Raw genomic sequence first — 22,419 nt, 5'->3', positions numbered from 1 at the left:
TGTTCCTTTTTGGGATTTCTTTGGTCATAGCCCCAGCTTTAATTAGTCTGACCTATACCTTTGTGGCTTCATGGAGTCTTAGGTGCCCCGAGGGAATGACCCAGGTAGTCAGTTTTGATCATAGTAGGTTTCTGCTCACTAGGTCAAATGCAGATCTGAGGTCTATTTTTGCCACACTGATAGAATTATAGCATCCTTCCTGAACCAAGTCTTGCAAGTATTTTAAAATAACCTGTTAATAGTGGTCTCATGTGACTTCCCAAATCCCGTTTGCCATTTGCTTAGATGACCAATACTTACTGCCCATTGCTCCAGATGTGTTAGGAGTATTGCAGCGTAGATCTTACTATCTGCACCGAGAAAGGAAATGGGATGGTAGTTCTTGGGGTCCGAGCAAGGGCCTTGTTTGTAAATTTAAATTATAGAGGACATTTTCTAAGTGGCAGGAAAGCATTCCTTTTTCTCTATGTCCTGAAAGAGGGAAGACCTAATGCTGCCCTGCAAAGAGGCTTCTCCTTGAAAAGTTTATTTGATAACTTATCAGGACCAGGGGCCCTTGAGTCACTTACCCCTTAATGGTGTCAAAAACAGTCTGTGATAAAAAATCTATATAGTATTGATGACTATCCACACACATTAAAATGTTACGTTTAAACTCAACGCCCTTATCTTTTGAATACAAAGATTCAAAGTGGGCAACCCATACAGGCTCTGCCACTGCATCTATCTGAGCACCCTTTTTAATGTTGTTTTGAAGAGTTCACAAAGGACCAAAAGTTAACATTTTTACCTTCCTGGCAGTCCAACATCTGCACTGAATCCTGGTGTTGTAGCCTTGCTCTTTGGCCTTAATCGAGTTTTTGCATTTTAATGCTATTTTGGAGGTCATTCTGTTTTTTCTGTTCTGTCAAGACTGGAATTCTTAACATTCCTAATTGCAGTTCTCTTTTCTTGATTTTTTAATGACACTCAGTTCGTAAGCATGAGTGTTCACTCTGTCCTTAAAGATGAATTAACACTCCCACTGTTCTTTACCGACACAGAAGCCCAATTCTAGCTAATCACTTTTTCAATACAGTCCACTGAGAACAGACCCATTTTATGTTGAAGGTCTGTAGAGTCCATTATTTGATCGAACCTGGAAATAAATCTCTTAATATTTCCTGTATTCCATACGACTCAACTGCCCCCCAAACTAACCCCAACATCCTGATCAAAAGGTCTCAATATAAGGTCAAGCTGTATTTTCATTAAGCAGGTCAGCACATAGTGGTCGCTCCTGGAAGTGACTACCACCCCAAGTTCTACACAGTTAGCAAACAAATATTCATCAATAAAACTATAATCGAGGGTGGATTTTGCCTCCCCCATGACCCATGTGTAATTTTCTGGATCATACCCCCTAACTGCTCCGTTCACCGTACACAAGCCCAATGAGTGCATGCATTCCATCCATTGTACTCTGTTATCTATCTTCTTCCTTGAGCGATCATTTGACAACTCATTAAAGTCATCAATGTCAGCATATTCTGCTGACTTGCCAGTGGAATTCAGTTTACCTAGGATAATCATGTGTTCCAGATTCCTCTTGCTTCACCAACTTTCAAAAGTGATTCTTATTTTTGCCAAAAACCTTTCCAAAGGCTTCACTCTCTCATGCCAGTAAATGTTAATGAACAAAATCCAAACTGATCCAACTGTAGCATTAATACCCAATTCAGTTACAAGAACTGCGGTCTGAGAAACCATCTTGTTAACTTTTGTCAACCCGCAACCCAATTTTATGAGTGTAATTAATCCCCCCATTGGTCTTCCGGCAGCACCTTTATGAGCAGCCTGGAAACATGTAGTGAACCCATCCACACTCTGGGGGGGAGGGGGGAGTAGTTAACCAATTTTCCTTTATGCAAATTGTCTTATGTCTTCTTAGAACCTTAATAAACAGTTTTTTTTTTATTTAAAGAGCTCTGTGTCCCCTGGAATTCCAGGACAATATACTAGAGATGGATTTTGCTGCTAGGCGGGGGGAATAACTTTAATGTGTTACTGCTAGAGAGTATAACTTCGGGCTTCCTTGCTCCTATCGAGTGAGAGGGCACCCGGTAACCATGACCATTCCCGCTCCTCCCTTTCACCAACATCACCTACATCCATGAAGTTGATCACCCTTTGGTTAGCCCCTTTGTTGGAAAAGGTTACAGTAAATTAATTTCGCTTTGGGAGTGGGTTTGAAACATCCTGTTCTCTATGTTTATCGACTTAGCATGCATCAATTTCTCTCACCACTAGGCCTAAACTTCTTAGATGTGATATTTCATGTACAATTGCCTCAACAACTAAATTTGAATCACATGAATGGTAACAATGCTAGTACGTGTCGGGTGTATAAACGCTACACATTCAATGTCCCTCTGTTGAGCCCATAAAAGTTTGGAATCTCTGAAAACCAAGTTAGAACGGCCATTCTATTAAGTACTAAGCTGGGCTCATCCCTAAAGAAATGTTCGATTGTAAACATCCATCTTTGTAGGACCAAGCTTGAGGGCCCTCCTTGGTGAGAGCTAGAGGATATCGCCTTTAGAAATCCAAAGCACATGCACCTCTTAATAAATGAATATGTCATGGCATGGGTCTCATTATGCTGATGTTCCTGTGGCCTTCAGCGACCCTGTGGGATGGTTCATTGAGCAGGACAGCAGTGGGCATTCTAAATCTCCTTCATGGAAAATTGGAGATATCTGCTCAGCAGGTATTAACATACATGTTACTGTATTTCCTGCATGCAATGCTGTGCTTGAAGTGTAAGCTCTGGCCCTTGTCATCAGAATGCATTTCTGACATTTTAACCCACTGGAGGAGCCAAAGGGGGGCTGCTATCTCTAGATTCCTCTGAATCATGAGCAACACCAACAAAAATCATGATCTTTGGCCCCTGGCGACTTTTCTTTCAATCTATTGTCTCCTTTGAAGTTCACCTGAAGAGGTTAATCAAAGGTGAATCTAAGAGCATTACTGTGATTTGTTGTCCTTTGTAACATTAACCCATTTGGGCACCCTAGTGGTGGGGCAATATGTGGACGACTTCAGATAGTGGAAAGACTGTGTGGAAATATTGATGCATTGATATTGGGTTGCTGCCTTTCAACGTGCAATGTTGACTACATAGAATATGATTTCCTGGAGATCATCTTACCTGGCAGACATGTACTTCTGCCCATGCGTGTCTCCATGAACCACAAAAGGATGTTTTCACAGGGAACCATTGCATCTTGAGTTCATCCAGATAACCGGGCACAGCCCTGTGTACTCCAATTGATCTATTATCCTGTCCCATTCATGGTGATACACTGTGATCAATTGCTGGTCAGTGAGTGTCTAGGTTGAGAGTGTTGGTCATGGTTCATTGGGTTACCTCCTGCTCCATCTCACATAGACATTTACCGGACAGTGCTGTTTTCTGCTGGCCAACCCCTTCGAAGTGTGTGCAAAGTTCTGATATGTGTTGGCTCAGCACCCGGAACACCAGCATGTTATCCTGTGGGTGTGACTTGTTTTACATATGGTACATGTTTTTTGGAGGCTCCTTATGCAATTTGCATCCAATTTCAGACAGTGGTTTTGCTCTGCCTGTCATTACATGTCTCTTTGGCAGAAGGGGTGTTTTTGGGGGACTTTGTGCTCGATTCTATGTGGAAGTTCAACTTCTAACATGGTGATGCCTCTCTTAGGAGTTTCAGTAAAACCAATGCTCTGCCGATATTGCTGGGATATTGCCTTTATTATCCTTCAGTGGATTTCTTGTGGCTGAATCTGGCTTGTCATTGGATGGGTGCTAATGACTGGTGCTATTGCTGATTACCCCAGAATATCTGTTACCAATCACCATGTAATGAAGCCATTACTAGGAGTAATGTTGATTTACTCCTGATTTACAGCAAGTCATGATTAAGTAAGATGTATTCATAGCAACTTCATTGCATATGACATTGCCCATAGAGAGGGAAGAAGTAACTATAAATAACTCTGAAGTATAAGTATCCCTAGCTCTGGTGGCCAAGATACCCCCCCCCCCACCAGCCAGCCTCAGTTTGTAGAAAATAAGGAGATCAGACAGACTGGTGGTAAATCAAGCTTCTTGTATTATATAACAAATTGAAAGCATATTGAGCAATCAGCGGGGAACACAGCATGCAAGTGTTTAGGCAGTTGGCACAAGGAGTTCTATAGGGCCTCCTTAGAGTGCCAGTTATATAGCATATCACAGGCAACGACTAATATGTTTCAGTACTTTCACAAGGGGGGTGTTACTTGGCACAATATTGCAGAGATTTGGCAGGAACTGTTGAGACATCTCACTGGTGACCTTGTGACAGAGTCCTGCAAAGACATCATTCTGTATTATGAATAAGCGGCATTTGCAAGAAAAGAGTTCTCTCCTATGTATGGGGCTAATGCTATACTCATAGAGAATGAGCTAAAAAGAAGGCCTGAGATGCCCTCTGGCCTAGGAGGGGTTTGTGACTGTTTGGGATGCTGCATGCAGGGAAAGCAGAGGGAGGCAGAGTAAGGTTACATGGAAGTGTCTGAGGCCTAACTGAATGGGAGAGCCTAATGTAGCAGACCATACCATAGCATTGCATTGCATTGCATAACATAGCCTAGCATAGCTAAACATAGCATAGCATTGCTCAACATAGTATAGCATTATAATCTTGCATAACATAGCATAGCAATCCTGCCACATCAACCCTCCATTTGGTCATTCCTGAGACAGGGCGTAGACCACAGGGAGCAGGATTGGGGGTCTAGCATTAATTGTGGGAGGCCCAGAAACATTAATAACATAGGGATAGGGTGTACGGGCCTAGGGAATAGTTACAGAAAGGATTCTGCCTCAGAGATCTAGAGCGTCAGTGTCTACAAACCTAATTTAAAAACTCATATAACTCAGCGTTTGACAAATGTCCTAACACATCCAACATTTCATGGTTATTAGAGGTTTTTTTTGAGGCGTCCTCCTTAAGCTAAGGTGTGTCCATAATGATTGTCAGCATCCTTGCTTCTGGGGGCAAGCAAGATATTTGTTTAACAAAGCATGACAGAAGGCAACGTATAAGAAAAACTATCATCACAAAGGTGGCAATTATTACAATTATCATTACCATGTACAATGGAAGAGCCAAGTGAACCAAAAGTGTTTTGAATCCAAGTTAACAGTGAACCGGCATAACCCTCGTCCATACTGTGTAAGGTGGTACAAACCCCTTGTAGGTGTTTTATGACGTCCTCAACCTGGGAGGAGTTATCGGGCACCCCTGTGCAGCATTCTTGTCTTATAATTTTACAGGTACCCTCATGGCACGCTAGTAAATAATCGGGCACCATTCTATTCTGGAGGACCATAGTACTGAGTGCAACCTGTTTGTTTTTAAGTATCTGTATTCCTTTGGCAGTGTTATTTTTTACCTGTTCGAGGAGGAGTGATAGGTCATACAGATCGGCCCTGTTAGTTGTAGTGCCAATGCTCTGGATCAGGAACTCTACAAGGTCTTTGAACCATGTCCAGGTGCTGCATTTGGACCGGTGGGTGTGTAGCGAACCTCTGGAAAAACGGACTAATGGCAGATTGCTGGGCGAATGAACCCAATGGTGCACTGACCACTCCAGTTAGCTGATACCCTTTTTTTAGGCACTAGACCCACAAAGGAAATATAACCCTCTGTGGGTGTAGAGTGCCATGTTGGCGCTATTACTATGAAATCTTACTGTTAGCTGTGTCGCTATGGCGGGGGTAGTAGCACTTCTGTCAATGACATTTGTAGCTGGTGTGATACCTATTGAACGCAGTGTGCCTATCGTAATGAAAGAGATCAGAGCATGTGGAACAAATGTGGTCAGTATCTTGGGTGATAAAGTATTGGCGTAGCTGGGGTATAAGAATCCCTGGGAAAGGGATGGGTCATATTGGGAGGCATTGATAAGGAGGTCAACAGATTGAACGGGACAGGGATGAAGGGAATCCCCCACTGGAGTACATAGGAGTTTGGGAGCATACATAACAATCAGAGGCATTCATTAGGTCCATGTAGGCCCAAGAGAAGATGAGAAAGGTGTTGGTGTCTGGGTTTAGGATGGTGGATGTGGGATGAGGCAAAACAAATAGCATGGTAATGAACAACAATATGGTGCACATACTTCACATTTACTAATGTAATTGCAGCAACATTCTTATTTTGGCAGTCCAACCCTACACAGATTCGGGCCTTATGCCCAAAAGTTCCAAAGAGTGTCAGTCGTTCCAGTACCCAGTAGACAGGAGAGACGATGATGCAAATGTTCAGGATCCTTGCCAGGATCATGATGACAGATGTATACAGCTTGAAGAAATCGGCTGCAGTGCTGGGCACACTCAGTTGGCTTCCAAAACCCTCTTTGGCTTGAGGATTTATGCACCTACACTCCAGGTGTGCAGCTTTATTGTGGCTGCTTGTTGACAAAAACGTTTCAGAGAAATGGGCCTCCTGCAGGAGACAAGGGTAGCAATACTTTTCAGAGTGATGGGCCACCCATATGAGACATGGGTAGCAAACCTTTGAGAGCGATGGTTCACCTGCTAATGTCAGGTGAGATGGTGGCTGCGGAGTCACCAGGGTTTTAACTGCTGGGACACCAGTGGGCAGCTGAAGAGGGGTCTCTTTCTCCTGTACCCCTGCAGATAGAAGCATTGCTGTCTCTTTTGTGATGTCGGATGACAGGTTGTCTTTGCCCTAGATGGCTGTAAGGATATTTGGTGTGTTACAGTACAGAGTACAGCACTACTGCACAGGTAGCAAACAGCACAGAGTACAGCACTACTGCACAAGTAGCACACATTTTTTTTGCAGCACCACCACAAGGGTGCGGTGCATTGCTATATGGGTTACCAGATTAACAAGGAAAGACAGGCTATTCAGTCAAAAACGATTTTCACATATAAGATGCAAATCTATTTTTACAGTTAAAAGCACACGTGCTCATTTAAAAATGCACACTATTTTTCACCTGAAATGCCTATGGTGCGAGAGACACATTTGAAAATTAACAGCTAACCTATTAACCATTAACCTGACTAATAAAACCTTATTTAACATAACCCACTAATAAAATGTGTTCTCCACTGCAGAATTAGGCATACTCTGAAAGCCATTTAAATGTGTGTGCAGATTTTTTTTTCTTCTCTTCTCTGCCTGATTCTCCGTGTTTTTGTGCACAGTAACTGCAGGAAGAAGGAAGTCAGATTTGCAACAATTGCAAATGTATAAGCGAAGCTATTGTTGAGAGTAGGAGGATGAGAGATGATGGATTTCATTGGGACACGTCATACAGAGGGCTGAGATGAAAGTTTTAGTGGGCAGTATCGGGGAAAAAGACAGGCAGACATTTTTCTGCACTACTGGGGAGAAGACCTGGCTGTGGGACTCCTGACTGAATGCAGATCCCTGCGTCCTGCTACAGTCAAGATTTGGCAGTCGAGATTGGGGAGAGCTGAAAGAAGGACCTTTCCACTGGCTGAGGCGTTCATATCTGCAAAAGCTGAGAATTCCAGGCAATGACCCCGGTTTGAGAAGGCAAGCGTTCCTTTTTGCTGGAGTTAATCCAAGGGAGCCACATTCACAAAGAGAACAGCCAAAGAGAACAACAAAAAAGATAAGGTAATGAGAAGTGTGGGAGCTGAGTGTGTACGGTAATATGCAATCAGTGTAGGATTCCTGTGCATGCCTTAATCAAATGCTAATGTTGCAATTTGAGTTCTGTTCTCCGCCACTCTCTTTGCAGTGTGTCATAGACAATGCTTTTACTGTACCATTTTATTTATTTCTGTAAAGAGTGAGATCGTGTTTAAATGCAACTTTTATAATACAGAAAAATATTTGAAAACAGACGGGTGGTGTATTTACTATTTACCATTACAATGCCGATGATGTGGGGAGATTTTTAAACAGTGCAATGGTCATTTTAAGACAGATGTGTGCATGTCAGAATCAGTATGAACAGTTGTGAGTGACTGTAGCATAGCTTGTTGGAGGTACATGAGCCAACGGGAAGAGAGACTCTCTGAACATAGCTCCCTACCGTATATAAGGTAGTGGAAATTACCACAAGACTACCATATATAGCTCTCTGTCGTAAATAAGTCAGTGAGTTCGCCCATGGTGGCACACCAACACTATCACTAAAAAATGTGGTATTCCTAAAAGGTAGGTCTGAGGTCTCTCTAGTGATCACACGAAAAATCTAAGCAAAGATAAGGGATTCTGGACATTGGGGCCACAAATAGAACAAGGGAATTATGCTCACCAAAATACCACCAACCGCGCCTACCACCCACGCATACCAAATATGCATGCCTGGGTGCTGAAATAATGCATGTTCACTGTATTATTGTTGTACATGGCCCAATCTGAATACAAGGAGTGATTATTGCTAAGTTATATTTCGGCGGTAAGAAAATACTGTCAGGCCCCAAATCTCCACAAAATACCCTACATATTTATGGTGCGTTGCAGGCCGGGAAAGTGATCATAGAGTACCTACTGGGCGTGGCAAGCGTGTCTCACACTGCCATTTGCACATTAAAGGGAACCCATTTTATAATAGCAGTGTGCCACTAAAAACGAATTTCAGAATGTCACAAAGGGAAACCACATTCTCAGATCTAGTGCAATATTTAGAGGCAAAGTTATTTGCACATGGGAATTGGTCTTCGCATAGCACGTTAGAATGGAGTAACCGCATTCAGGGTGAGGTGCAGAAAGAAAAACTAGACAATATTTTTGCAGAAGGCAGCATAATTCAGGTCTGCCTTACAAGATTATTGAATGCAGCCGATAAAAGTGCAGAGAAAGACTGTTTAATACGGCTATGCGGCAAAATATGGTTTATTTTAAACAAGTCCCTGCGAATGCAAGGGAATGATACTCAGCTAATTAACAGGTTAAAGACTGAATTAGAGGGGGCAAGTAAAAATCAGGAAATGTTGAGAGCAGAATTGGATGTATGCCAAAAAGACATGCAATTAAAATGCAGAGACTTTGATACTCAGTTATCCAAAAGCAAGAAACAATTTGAAGATAGTGAGCAAGAATTGGCACACTTAAAAGCCTTAGTGGATCACATTAGGCAGGATAAAGATGAGGTTGTTTCAGAAATGCAGATTTTACAAAAAGAACATTGTGAAAAAGAAGGTGATCTCCAGAGTGCAGAACAAGAAATGATTAAAATGATTCAAGAAAGAGACAAGAGAAATAAAGAGTTCAATGAATGCCAAATGCAAATGTGCGATATGCAGGAGGTGATTAATAAAATGAATGATGAAAATAATTATTTGCAAAATGAAGCAACCAGACTCCTTAAAAAGTGTAAGGACTTAGAACAGCAAATGTGCATTCCCAGGTCCCAGGAGAGGCGGCAGGGTACCACATTCAATGGAGTGGAGGTGAATTCTAGCTCTGCCCAAAGAGCTACTGCCCCAGTGACTGGGCCGGTGACTGAACTTGGTTGCAGCGCCCTTGGGGGATTTGATACTCCCATTGGGGGCAGCCACCAATCTCATACACCTGAAAACAGGATTGAATCACAAAATAGTGCAATTCCATGCATTGCAACAAGTAGCCCCATAAAAATAATGAAATCCATTAAAGCCCTGATCAAACCATTTAAAAAGGGAGGTGAATGCTGCATTGAGGATCACTTAGAAGCGGTGCATGACATTTTTAAAGCACTCCAGATACCTAGGGAACAGTACAGACAATATTTTCATTTAACTTTAGATGCCCGACGGCCAGCATCATAAGGGGATTAAATGAACAGCAGAATATGACATGGCTGGAGTTTGAAAAAGAAATTAGGCGTCATTTTTCTCCTTTTCAGTCATTGCAGGAGGCAAAGAAAGTCGCGTACACAATTACTGCTGGACCTAATACATCCCCTCGCCAATTTTTACAAGACTTAAAAAGAGCATTCTCTCGCTTTGATGTATCTTTTGACTCAAATTCCAATGAGTTTAAAACTGCATACTTCTATGGGCTACAGAAAGACATCATATCCCAATTGGTCCGTGAATTTGACCGTGACAAGTCCCTTGAATGGATTGTACATCAAAGCACAAAGCTATATGAAGTACTCTATTGTCAGGGTAGAGAAAGGGTCGAGCAGGGGACACCGTTATATTTTGAGTGTGGTATGTTTGATGTCAAAGTGGATTGAATGCATTCCTGCACCAGATTGAAGTGCGCAAACAGCAGCCACATTGCTGGTGAACCATGTGTTCTCAAGGTTTGGGTTGCCACAACGAATTGAGTCAGACAGAGGAAGTCATTTCACAAGTACTCTAATGAGTAAAGTATGGCAAATACTAGGTGTGAAAAGGAAACTACATATCGCATATCGGGCGGCGTCTTCAGGTACAGTTGAAAGAAGCAATAGGTCTGTTGTGGATATTTTAAAGAAATTTGTGGCAGAAGCAGGTTCCAGTTGGGATTTACGTTTACCATTGGTTTTGATGGCAATCAGATCGACTCCTGCCAAAGCAACAGGTGTTAGCCCCCATGAGGTCTTGACAGGTAGGAAAATGGTGTTACCACAACACCTACTATACAGAACACATGAGCAAACTCTAGTGAGTGCATCCACAGTTCATGAATATATTGATGAACTGAGGAGGCATTTGCAACATGCATTTGCTTTTGTGCAGAGAAATCTGGAAAGAGCTGCTGACAGTGCAAAGTCATATTATGATAAAAAGACATCAGCAAAGGAATACAGTGTAGGGGATCAGGTGTACAAGTTTCATTTTGGAAAAAGTAAACAGAAAAATTCTAAATTTCTAGCAGCCTGGCAGGGGCCATTTCGGATTATAGATAAGGTCTCTCCTGTAGTGTATAAAATTTTGAAAAATGAAGGTGAAACAGCAATAGAGCAGTTTGTCCATGTAAATCAAATCAAACCATGCCATCCCAGACATGAGATCAGGCGGCTTGAGCATGTAGAAACAGATAAAATCCCTTGAACACAAAAAGAGAAAATAAATGGGTACAATCAGGAGGCAGTGACAAAGAAGTTAAAAAGTTGATTGTTATGATGGCACATAAACACTGTAGTATATGTAAAATATAATATAAAATAAATATAAATAAATAAATAAATAAATAAATGCACATATAATGGAAGCTCATGGTTGGTGTGCAGAGAGAAAGTGTGTTAAATATTGAATATCTGTTTGTTTTCTTTTAACTTGTGTTTAATTTCAGAAAAAAAAAAAAATGAAATATTTTTACCAAGCATGTTTTATTTTTGGCAAAAGGATGAAGTTAGTATTGTGCTATGTACTTAATCTGTTTATTTTCTATTTTGATTTAGACAATTAACATTATTTGGTCGGAGGTTCCGGGATCAGAGGCCACGGGAGACGATGGAGTCCTGGAGTCCCCTGGATGAAGACCAAAAGATGCCTGCCTCCAGGTGGAGGTGAAGACAAAATAACCGGAATGCCAAAAGAGATGAATACTGTGGATTCAAGATTGCCAAGATGAAAGAATACTCGAATGAACCGAATAACATCGCTGGTCGGGACATACCAAAAGAGACAAAACAAAAGTTCCGGCATATGAAGTTCCACGTATTTATTATTTTAATTATTTATTTTAATTTGTTATATTAATTATTTGTTTTAGTTAGTTGTTTTATTTCGTTGTTTTTAATTGACTTGGAAAATTTAAACTTAAAGTAATGCCACTTCCACTGAGAAGGCAAATGTGGAACATTTTATGAACTGATGGACTCAGATGAAATGTTGATTGCAAATTTTCATTGATGCACATGAATATTCATTTTGTTGGATTGCTATATTGTAAAAAAAAAAAAAAGAACAAGTTGTTTTTAGGAATTGGCTTGGATTATAGCCAAGTTCTAAAAACAAAAGGAGGGTATATGTAAGGATATTTGGCGTGTTACAGTACAGAGTACAGCACTACTGCACAGGTAGCAAACAGCACAGAGTACAGCACTACTGCACAAGTAGCACACATTTTTTTTGCAGCACCACCACAAGGGTGCGGTGCATTGCTATATGGGTTACCAGATTAACAAGGAAAGACAGGCTATTCAGTCAAAAACGATTTTAACATATAAGATGCAAATCTATTTTTACAGTTAAAAGCACACGTGCTCATTTAAAAATGCACACTATTTTTCACCTGAAATGCCTATGGTGCGAGAGACACATTTGAAAATTAACAGCTAACCTATTAACCATTAACCTGACTAATAAAACCTTATTTAACATAACCCACTAATAAAATGTGTTCTCCACTGCAGAATTAGGCATACTCTGAAAGCCATTTAAATGTGTGTGCAGATTTTTTTTTCTTCTCTTCTCTGCCTGATTCTCCGTGTTTTTGTGCACAGTAACTGCAGGAAGAAGGAAGTCAGATTTGCAACAATTGCAAATGTATAAGCGAAGCTATTGTTGAGAGTAGGAGGATGAGAGATGATGGATTTCATTGGGACACGTCATACAGAGGGCTGAGATGAAAGTTTTAGTGGGCAGTATCGGGGAAAAAGACAGGCAGACATTTTTCTGCACTACTGGGGAGAAGACCTGGCTGTGGGACTCCTGACTGAATGCAGATCCCTGCGTCCTGCTACAGTCAAGATTTGGCAGTCGAGATTGGGGAGAGCTGAAAGAAGGACCTTTCCACTGGCTGAGGCGTTCATATCTGCAAAAGCTGAGAATTCCAGGCAATGACCCCGGTTTGAGAAGGCAAGCGTTCCTTTTTGCTGGAGTTAATCCAAGGGAGCCACATTCACAAAGAGAACAGCCAAAGAGAACAACTAAAAAGATAAGGTAATGAGAAGTGTGGGAGCTGAGTGTGTACGGTAATATGCAGTCAGTGTAGGATTCCTGTGCATGCCTTAATCAAATGCTAATGTTGCAATTTGAGTTCTGTTCTCCGCCACTCTCTTTGCAGTGTGTCATAGACAATGCTTTTACTGTACCATTTTATTTATTTCTGTAAAGAGTGAGATCGTGTTTAAATGCAACTTTTATAATACAGAAAAATATTTGAAAACAGACGGGTGGTGTATTTACTATTTACCATTACAATGCCGATGATGTGGGGAGATTTTTAAACAGTGCAATGGTCATTTTAAGACAGATGTGTGCATGTCAGAATCAGTATGAACAGTTGTGAGTGACTGTAGCATAGCTTGTTGGAGGTACATGAGCCAACGGGAAGAGAGACTCTCTGAACATAGCTCCCTACCGTATATAAGGTAATGGAAATTACCACAAGACTACCATATATAGCTCTCTGTCGTAAATAAGTCAGTGAGTTCGCCCATGGTGGCACACCAACACTATCACTAAAAAATGTGGTATTCCTAAAATGTAGGTCTGAGGTCTCTCTAGTGATCACACGAAAAATCTAAGCAAAGATAAGGGATTCTGGACATTGGGGCCACAAATAGAACAAGGGAATTATGCTCACCAAAATACCACCAACCGCGCCTACCACCCACGCATACCAAATATGCATGCCTGGGTGCTGAAATAATGCATGTTCACTGTATTATTGTTGTACATGGCCCAATCTGAATACAAGGAGTGATTATTGCTAAGTTATATTTCGGCGGTAAGAAAATACCGTCAGGCCCCAAATCTCCACAAAATACCCTACATGGCTTACTGTTTTTCGTCATTGAGTGGAGGTGCTGCTTTCACACACTGGCTGGTGTGGACCCAGTAGTCATTTCCTCTACAGCAAATTGATGTATGAGTCGTCAGCATGATCTGGAATGGAGCTTTCCAACGAGGATGCAGGGATGATTTTCGCTGATGCACTTTCAGGACCACCAAAGGCAGGAGACTGTGGTACAGCATTTCAGGCGGTCGAGGCACAGCTTCTTGAATTTGCTGGAATTGAGAACTGACAACAAGCATTAGTCTTTTGCAATAAGACACAACAAGATCATCATTTAGTTGTAAGTCAAAGATGTCAGGAGAAGGTGGCAGAGTGACTGGCATATGTGTGGGCCTCCTCATGACTATCTAGTGGGGGAGAGTCCATGTACTCTGTTTACAGAGTTTCTTAGGCATGGACCAGAGGGAGGGCATCAGGCCATTTTAGGCCTATTTCTCGGCAGACCTTGAAGCAGAGCTTCACGTCGAAGTTTCAGCGTTCCTCTGCCCCTGCCGATTGTGGTTGAAAACTACAATGAAGGTGCTGGACAATCCCCAAAGCACCTCAAATGTTCTGTACTATCTGTCCAGTGAAATGGGTGGCTCTGTCATAGTTTATGGATATTGACAGGCCAACACTTGGGATGAACACCTTAAGCAGTTTCTTGGCCACTGCCATGGAATCAGCATATGTAGAGGGTTAGGCCTCATCCATCCAGAAAATTATTGCAATTGATTATTTATAACGTACTTAATACCAAGAGGTTTCTAAGTGCAGATCCGAGGATCGAACCTGTGTTGCTGCACGTCGTCTCGCTTCCAAGACAAGAGTGTTGCCCCTTAGCTATCCTCTCGATATTATAACTAGAACGTACTCAAAGGAGGTGCACTTGGGCAAGGTAATGTAATCTATTTGGATATTCACAAAGGGGCCATAAGGGACTTCATGGGCCCCTGGAGTGTTTTTCAGAGTCTTTCCATGGTTAACCGAGGTTGGACAGTGAGACCAGTATTTCTGAGCAATGGAGTGAAACTTGGTGACAAACAATTATCTGTGGACCTCTGAGGTCATCCTTCCTTTGCAACAGACACATTCATGCTTTTCCCGGCCCTGTTTCCCGGCCTGGGGGCCATATCTTGGAGGTCCACCAGGACGGAAAGAGAAGCTAGGTGGTCATCCAATGATAAGAGAAACAGTGGCACATAATCAGGAGCCTGAGGGCCATGGAGGGGTGCATTTTTCGCATGGCCATCAGCCAGTGCAGTACACTGCGAGGTGCTGTTAGAAAGTTGAGTGGGGGCTTTGCACTTCAAAATAGCCAATGTGTTAGGTAGCAGAATCGCATTCAGCAAGGATTCAACATAAGGTGCAATAAGAATGGGAGAACCTTGTGCAGTGCAGTAACCTCTCTGTTTCCAGAGGGTCTCGTAGTCATGTGAGATACCAAAAGCATAACGTGAATCAGTGTACATAGTGCTGTGCATTGTGTGGCGATCGTGTAAGCCACAGTTAGGGCAATGAGTTCAGCAACCTGTGCTGATCATACTAATGGGAGCTGAAAATCTTCTAATATTTCAAAGGAGGTGCAAAAGGAAACCTGCCTGTATGCTACCTGCTGAATCTCTAAGACAAGACCCGTCGACAAAGAGAATGAGGTCTGTATTAGGGAGGGGGATATCCTTGAGGTGTGTTCATGGTGATGATACACTGTCAACCACTGCAAGGCAGTCGTGCGGTGGACCGTCATCGGGTGTAGGCAGGTGGGAGGCGGAGGTGAATGGGGCACATCTGATGGGAGTGATGTTGGTGGCAGAGTGTAGTAGATTCTTATATTTGGTGGGACGTGCAGCAGAAAGGTGTTGTGTTTTACCCCAGTGGAGGAGTGCTAATACAGAGGGTGGTTTTGCCACATTTATGTCATGGGCTAGGGTGATGTTGTCAGCTTTTGTAAGGAGAAGGGCAACAGCAGCTACCGCTCTGAAAAATTTGGGAAAGGCAAAGGCTACAGGGTATAACTGTGAGCTAAAATAGCCTACAGGGCTTTGTAGGTCCCTGTGCTTCTGTAGGAGGATGCCTAAGGCCTACCCCTCTTTATCTTCACAGAACAGGGTGAATGATCCATAGTAGTCAGGAAGGGCAAGGATGGGAGCAATGGAGAGGGCAGTCTTGATATTGGTGAAGGCTATGGAAGCATCAGGACACCATTTGATCTTGTCGGGCTGGGAGTCATGTAGCATCACCTGCATAAGCGCAACCTTGTAGGCATAATCAAGGATCCAGGGGCAACAAACATTGCATGTCCCTAAAAAGGAGGGCAGCTGCCTTTTAGTGATGGGCATGGGACATTGTAAGATGCAGGACACTCGAGAGGGGGCAAGGCACCTAGTGCCGTGGGAAATGTTGTGTCCTAGGTAGCGGGCTGTAGGTTAGCAGAGCTGCAATTTTGCTTTGTTTATTTTGTGACCTTTTGCTGCAATGCCAGTGAGGAGAACTTCGGAGTCTCTGAGGGGGACCTGAAAGTAAAGGAAGATGACGCTAACTGTAGGTCATCCATGTATCGGATCATAGTGGAGCCCCCCGGGAAGGTGAAAACCTGGAAGTCTTCCTGCAGAATCTGGGAGAAGAGGGATCGAGAGTCATTTAAGCCCATTGGAAGGGACCTGTAGGTGACCCGACATCCCATGTACTTGAATGCAAAGAGATACTGAGAGTCATGATGAATAGGGACAGAGAAGAAGCAGAGGCAAGATCAAATAAGTAAATAATGGGGCATGGGCCGGCATACAGGAGAGAATGTCAGGGGGTCCAGGACCACAGGATGTGAGGGTTTTACCGCCTTGATAAGTGCTCGTAAATCGTGAGCAAAACTGAATTTGCCTGTGCCCTTTTTCTAAATTGGGAGCACCAGAGTATTTCAAGGGCTTTTGGTGTAGTAGAGGATGCCCTGATCAATGAGGAAAGAGATGACAGACTTGGTACCTTTCTGTGCTGCAGGGGATATTCTGTACTGGGGCACACATGGGAGAGGCACCTCCGGATTGTGAGTAATGCAAGCAGGTTTAGCAGAGATAATGTGGCCTACCTCATTGCCATGTGCTGCCCAGAGGGCCACTGGCACAGGGTCTATAAGGTTTTGTACCTGTGTAGCTTGTGCAGGTGTGAGTAGTGAAGGAGGCTCTGTAGGAGGCTACGGACAAGTGAGTTGTTGGAGAAGATACAGAGATTCAGCTTGCCTAGATTGTGCAACCTCTAGATAAATACCACCATGAGAGCAATACATGGTACAATGCATCTTGCATAGCAGATTAATACCTACCAGATTTTCAGGTGAGAAAGGGCTTAACAGAAAGGCATGGTATTCAGTGATGGGACCAATGGAAACAGACAATTCATTACATACTGGGTGTGGGATAGTGGTGCCAGATATGCCAACAGCATTGACATTTTCCTTTGACACATCCACATTTGGAAATTCAGTCGCTCGCAGCATGGAGCGCCTTGCACCACTGTCAATCAAACAGTTCACCCTCTTCCCCTGGATGACATATTTGAGCTAGGGACCAGAACGGTCAAGTGTTAGCAAAGCTGCATACAGCACAGCAGGGTCCATCTGGCAATGTCTTTGTGGACCATGGGAGATCTGAATGTCGTGGTAGCCCGCATTAGGAGAAGGAGGAGGGGGGTAGTGAAGGTGTAGGGTAGCAATTAGAACTGTTAAGAGGAATTAAATCATTTAGTAGTGAGACCATATTTTCGTGGTCTGGAAGGTTTGGTAGGACATTACTGGATGAGATGGCCCATCTGCTTCAAATATCTGCAGAAAGGTTGACCTGGCAGGCGTTGCTGGGCAGGCAAAACTGAGTGGGCAAAAGTCTGTTGTGGCAGGTAGCCCTGGTGAAAAGGGGGCAGAGGAGCATTCTGTATTTGCAAGCCATGCAGCAGGTAGCCCCGTCATGCTCCTGGCCTTTGAGCTTGTCATAGAAATGTTGTGCTTCTTGCAGTGCGTTTTCGATAGATTGAGCCTACCACCCAATTTGCACATTCTGTATATTGTTTGAAATTTCAGGAAGGAGGCCATTCACAAAATGAGAAACTAATGCAGGTTTACCTTGTTCTTCAGTTCTTACCAAATGTCTGCAATATCATGCCAAGTAACACCCCCATTGTGAAAGTACTGAAACATATTAGTGTTTCCTATGATATGCTAAATAACCGGCAGGGGGGCACAAGAGAACTCCTTGTGCCGACTGCCTGACCGCTTTCATACTGTGTTCCCTTCTGATCACTCTGTATGCTGTGTATTTTCTATATAATACAAGAAGCTTGATTTACCACCAGTCTGTCTAATCTTTTTATATGCTGAAAACTGAGGCTGGCCGAGGAGAGCCTTTATCTTGGCCACCACAGAAATGGTTCCATGAACTCGGGCCAGGACTGCACAGAAGTTTTTCTGGGGACTCCATCTACCATGACTGCAGGTCACTACATAAGGTCCTTATCATTCCAGAGGGTGCTGTTAAAGAGTGGCACACTGTTATCTGCAAAGTTGCCAAACTCGGCAGTGTGATTGAGAAGTGGCCATGGGAAAGCTCTGTTGCAGTGCACAGCCGTGAACCTGTTTGATTCCCTTCCGACAGAGCAATAAATACAACCTTCTGCTTATGTTGTGGCACTGTGTTTTTCTCGGCACTGCATATTATTTTACTAAACCTACTGTATTTACTTCAATTCCATGTGTTTCACCACAGATGAAAATAATGCAGGTTTTACTCCCATGCATGTTTTTTTTATACATTCAAAGGACTATGCCTAACTCGTGATCAAAGGTTTTTTCAGAACCTAGAGTATATTTAAATTAATACATCTCAAGAAATGGCACATTTGACAGAGTTTTGATCTGCACACCTGGGAGGGCATAGGACTACTATAAATAGAAACTCAAGCACACTAAATAAGATCCAGTAACATCTTGCGTCTCTCATGAGACAATATCAAACTACATGCAATGGCCAAACCAAAGTGCTGACTCGGCCTTTCATCCTTACAGTTCGATAAGTTGAGCACCGTTAAATTGCTTAATGCCAAGACCTGTTTACAGCACCAAGGCCAAAGTCGGTGGTAGCAAGCTATGCATAAAAAACAAAGTATTAATATGATTCTGTTTTCCCCCCTACGAAACGCAACTGTACATTTACGGCCTACTAGCAATGCTAGCAATGCCCACTACTAAAATGTTAATAGCTCTACGTAGGTAGAATTCATTTCTTCATTTTCAGAATATACCTTGGGACTCAGGAAAAAAACATATCAGTCAACACTTCCTGAATTTAAACCTGTGACATGCAAATTAGCGATTTGAATTTCAAAAATAATTGTCTCAATTTTATGAAATGGTGAAGAAAAAGGACTTATTTGCTTGTGGCACAAACAGACAGCATCTTGGTCGTTAAACCATTCCTAACTAAATAACCGGGCTGCCCTCCAGATCCACCACTTTTATATTCTCCTGAGCATCTAATGCTTTGACATTTCTAGAAGCCCCTACTAGGCCTTTCAGCACGTTATTCCCCCCTCACACCAATAACAGTACCCTCTATTGTCCCAAAGTGTAGAACATCATTAGTGTTCATGCTGAGTGACACCACGTGACGCTTTACGTCTTTTTAAACATGGCCGCCCGATTCTACTTCCCGTTTCATCCTACACAGGTGGGGGGCTGAGGGTCTTAACCCCCTGACCTCTTCTGTCGCTGATGAAAGGCTTCTTGTTCCATCTGGCTTGAGCCGGCATGATCCAAAGGACTCAGTACAACATTCTTGTTCCATTGCTCCAGTGCCCCCAGGCAAGCATAATGCTTATAGTCAGCAGTTTAGGTGCACATGCACAGTTCAGATCATAAAGAGCAAGCATTGGCTGATGCCGATGGGGGCAACAGCAGCGCTCTAATCAAAGTCTGCTAGGAGTGGAAAGAAACATAATAAACACTAGGGTGAGGAAACAGAATGATGTCATGATGGGGGGATATATTTTGATCTGAAAAGAAAAAAAACACAAGTCCCATCTCTCCTTTCATTGTAACTTGGGCTCCTGAACCACATTTTATTTATTCATTTTATTGACTCGGGTCTGCGTTCTTTCCCAGCGATACATCTTTGCAGCAATACTTTATAAACGATTTTAAGTTTTAGACAGGGAGTGTTTGGGTGTCTCTTAATCCCTATTATAGTTGTCTCCAGTAGACAAGCGAAAGCTCTAGTCTGGTGATGTTCGGAAAACATCTAGTTACCACTTGGTATTTCGATGCTGACATGGTACACTTAGGGAGAAATGATTTTGCATTCCAAAAACAACTGACATCATTACATTGGTGAGACGACGTCTATACCCACTAAAATGCTTTCTTTTTTTTAATGCTACTATTCAGGTTGACTTCGGCTTTGCTAAAAAAATTGGACCAGGAAAGAAGACATGGACATTTTGTGGTACACCAGAGTACGTGGCACCAGAGATTATCATGAACAAGGGCCATGATTTTGGCGCCGACTACTGGTCTTTGGGAATCCTCATCTATGAACTCCTCACAGGAAGGTAAGCAACTTATACTAATACATCTTTTTATGGCTAATCATAGAATCTGTCCTATATCACAATCATGACTAGTTTTTTTCAATGTAGGGTGCGCTCACAATTAACATGTCATTTGCCTGGGCTAGAATCGGGTCTTTATGAAATGCCATTTGTGAACAAATCATCATCTTCACAAGAATAATAAGCCATGCCCCAGGACATTATTTGAAAGGATTCATAAATAATATTCCAGCTCTCTTGTTTTTGCCCCATTAATCCTAGTTTCCTCCACTTGGTACCTGGTAATTAGAAGTGAAGGCCAGTAGAGGGATTGTCCAACGTTTGCCTCAGGAACCGAACATCTTTTTGGTGCCCCTATCCTTATAATCTCACTCTGACGAGTGAACATCTAATACTAAGCCCCACTATGTTCTTGCATTCCCTTCTTTTCTTTGTCATAGTCAAAATGTAAATGTGGGGTCAAAAAGAGACTTCCACCAGAAGAGTTACAGCTCTGGTAGTGCCCTGCACCCAGAGTATACTACATGGTGTAAAACAGCCTCCTTCTTCATGTCTGTCAGTAGTAAATTGTGGAAAAACAAGCAACGGATCGATACCTTGAATACAAACTAAGATATTTATTTTACAAATGCACTTTTGTTCTTTCTTGTGTAAATATCCTTGGGTAAATAACCCATCTAAACAAGCCACCAGTGTATTTTAATCATACGATGTGCCTGTTCAATGTGTTATCATTTTTAGTATTTCCCAGTTTGCAACACTATTTGGAAAATGAACCAGTTATGCTCCAAATGTAGACCATTTGATCTGCATGGTGTATTGCAGCCCAACAATAGTGACACCGAATAGCAAAGTGATTTGATAGGTACTATGACGAGGACACATGTCATTTTAACCATCTGGGCAACCTCTGGTAATTAGAAGTCTGCATACTTTACAGTGCATGTAACATGGTACACTTACTTCCAATACAAACGTGTTTAAAATGAATTTATTAAATATTACTGCATACTTGCCAACATTCTGTGACCAAAAAGATGTAGGATTTTTGAAGTTTCAAAAATGTATAATTCCCATAACAATGACATCACGGGAAAATACATAACATCCATTGTTGGCACCATTGAAATATTCTAAAATACACAACCCATCAAACAGCGCAATATAGAAAGATGTTCAAATGTTAAAAATGTGTAATTCTGAATGGTAACTTAACACCAAATTCAATTACCTAACTTCACAGAAGGTAATTACACAGAGCTGGTGGGCAAAGTTTGCCACTGCTCTGTAGCAGCAGCCCAGGCAGTACATATTTATTGCAAGTTGAATACTGAATGACATGGGGACTGATACCCCCCTCAGTCTGATAGGCAGATGTTGTGTGAAGGTGTTACACTCTGCCACTTGCCTTCGCTGGTGGTTCACCTAAGGGTTGTCCCGGCCAGAATGCAGGACAGTCACATAGTTGTCAGGTCAATGGATTGGTCTGAGCCCAATCAAAGTAATCACCTACCAGTCCACTGTACAGACAGACTAATGTATTGCATGCTTTGTCCTGGAGCTTGCCTTATAGTCACATAAATTACTTGCCACTATAAAAAAGCAGTAGGATCTGTCAATGTAATCTGTAGGCGGTAGGACTGCTTAAAAAGCAGTAGCCTACTGCCTAAATCTGTAGGGTTGGCAAGTATGTTACTGTGAGACATGTTTACGGGGCAGAAAAGGTATAATACTGAGATGTGAGAAATGTATTACATAATGAATGTGAGATTGTGGACATTTTGCAACAGGTTTGTTATAAAACCTGATTTAAAAATGATCTACAAAACGCAAATCTCCTAAAATGTGTTGAATACCTGTTGAACACCCGGCAGAAGTGAAACTGCCATCCATACGCATATCATGAACAGTCAGAAGCGGTGTACACTACACTGACAGCAACAAGGCCGATCTGCCAAACAAAACAAAAAAACAGGTGGAAACCTGTACTGAAATCAAAGGCTGGTGTGTCACTGTCGATAGATGATCAGCCAATCCACCAGTGAGACATTGTTAAAAATGCCATAAAGCACCTTCACTGTAGATCCTGCATAAAAGGCTAAACAACGAA

At 42.4% G+C, this 22,419-nt stretch overlaps 1 protein-coding gene across 4 annotated transcripts in view; it reads left to right on the top strand.

Moving 5' to 3' along the window:
• LOC138472491 (cGMP-dependent protein kinase 2-like) overlaps window positions 1-22,419 on the top strand; it is a 2,724,950-nt gene that overhangs the window by 2,174,719 nt on the left and 527,812 nt on the right. For all 4 annotated transcript variants that reach the window (XM_069610703.1, XM_069610701.1, XM_069610702.1 and 1 more), the window contains exon 15: window positions 20,146-20,309. In XM_069610703.1, coding sequence (XP_069466804.1) covers window positions 20,146-20,309 — 164 coding nt within the window. The remainder of the gene's footprint in view (window positions 1-20,145; window positions 20,310-22,419) is intronic.

This window comes from Ambystoma mexicanum, chromosome 8 (genome assembly GCF_040938575.1).
Source record: "Ambystoma mexicanum isolate Mex_15411 chromosome 8, UKY_AmexF1_1, whole genome shotgun sequence".
Lineage (NCBI taxonomy): Eukaryota > Metazoa > Chordata > Amphibia > Caudata > Ambystomatidae > Ambystoma > Ambystoma mexicanum.
This window is presented reverse-complemented; position numbering and strand designations above follow the sequence as displayed.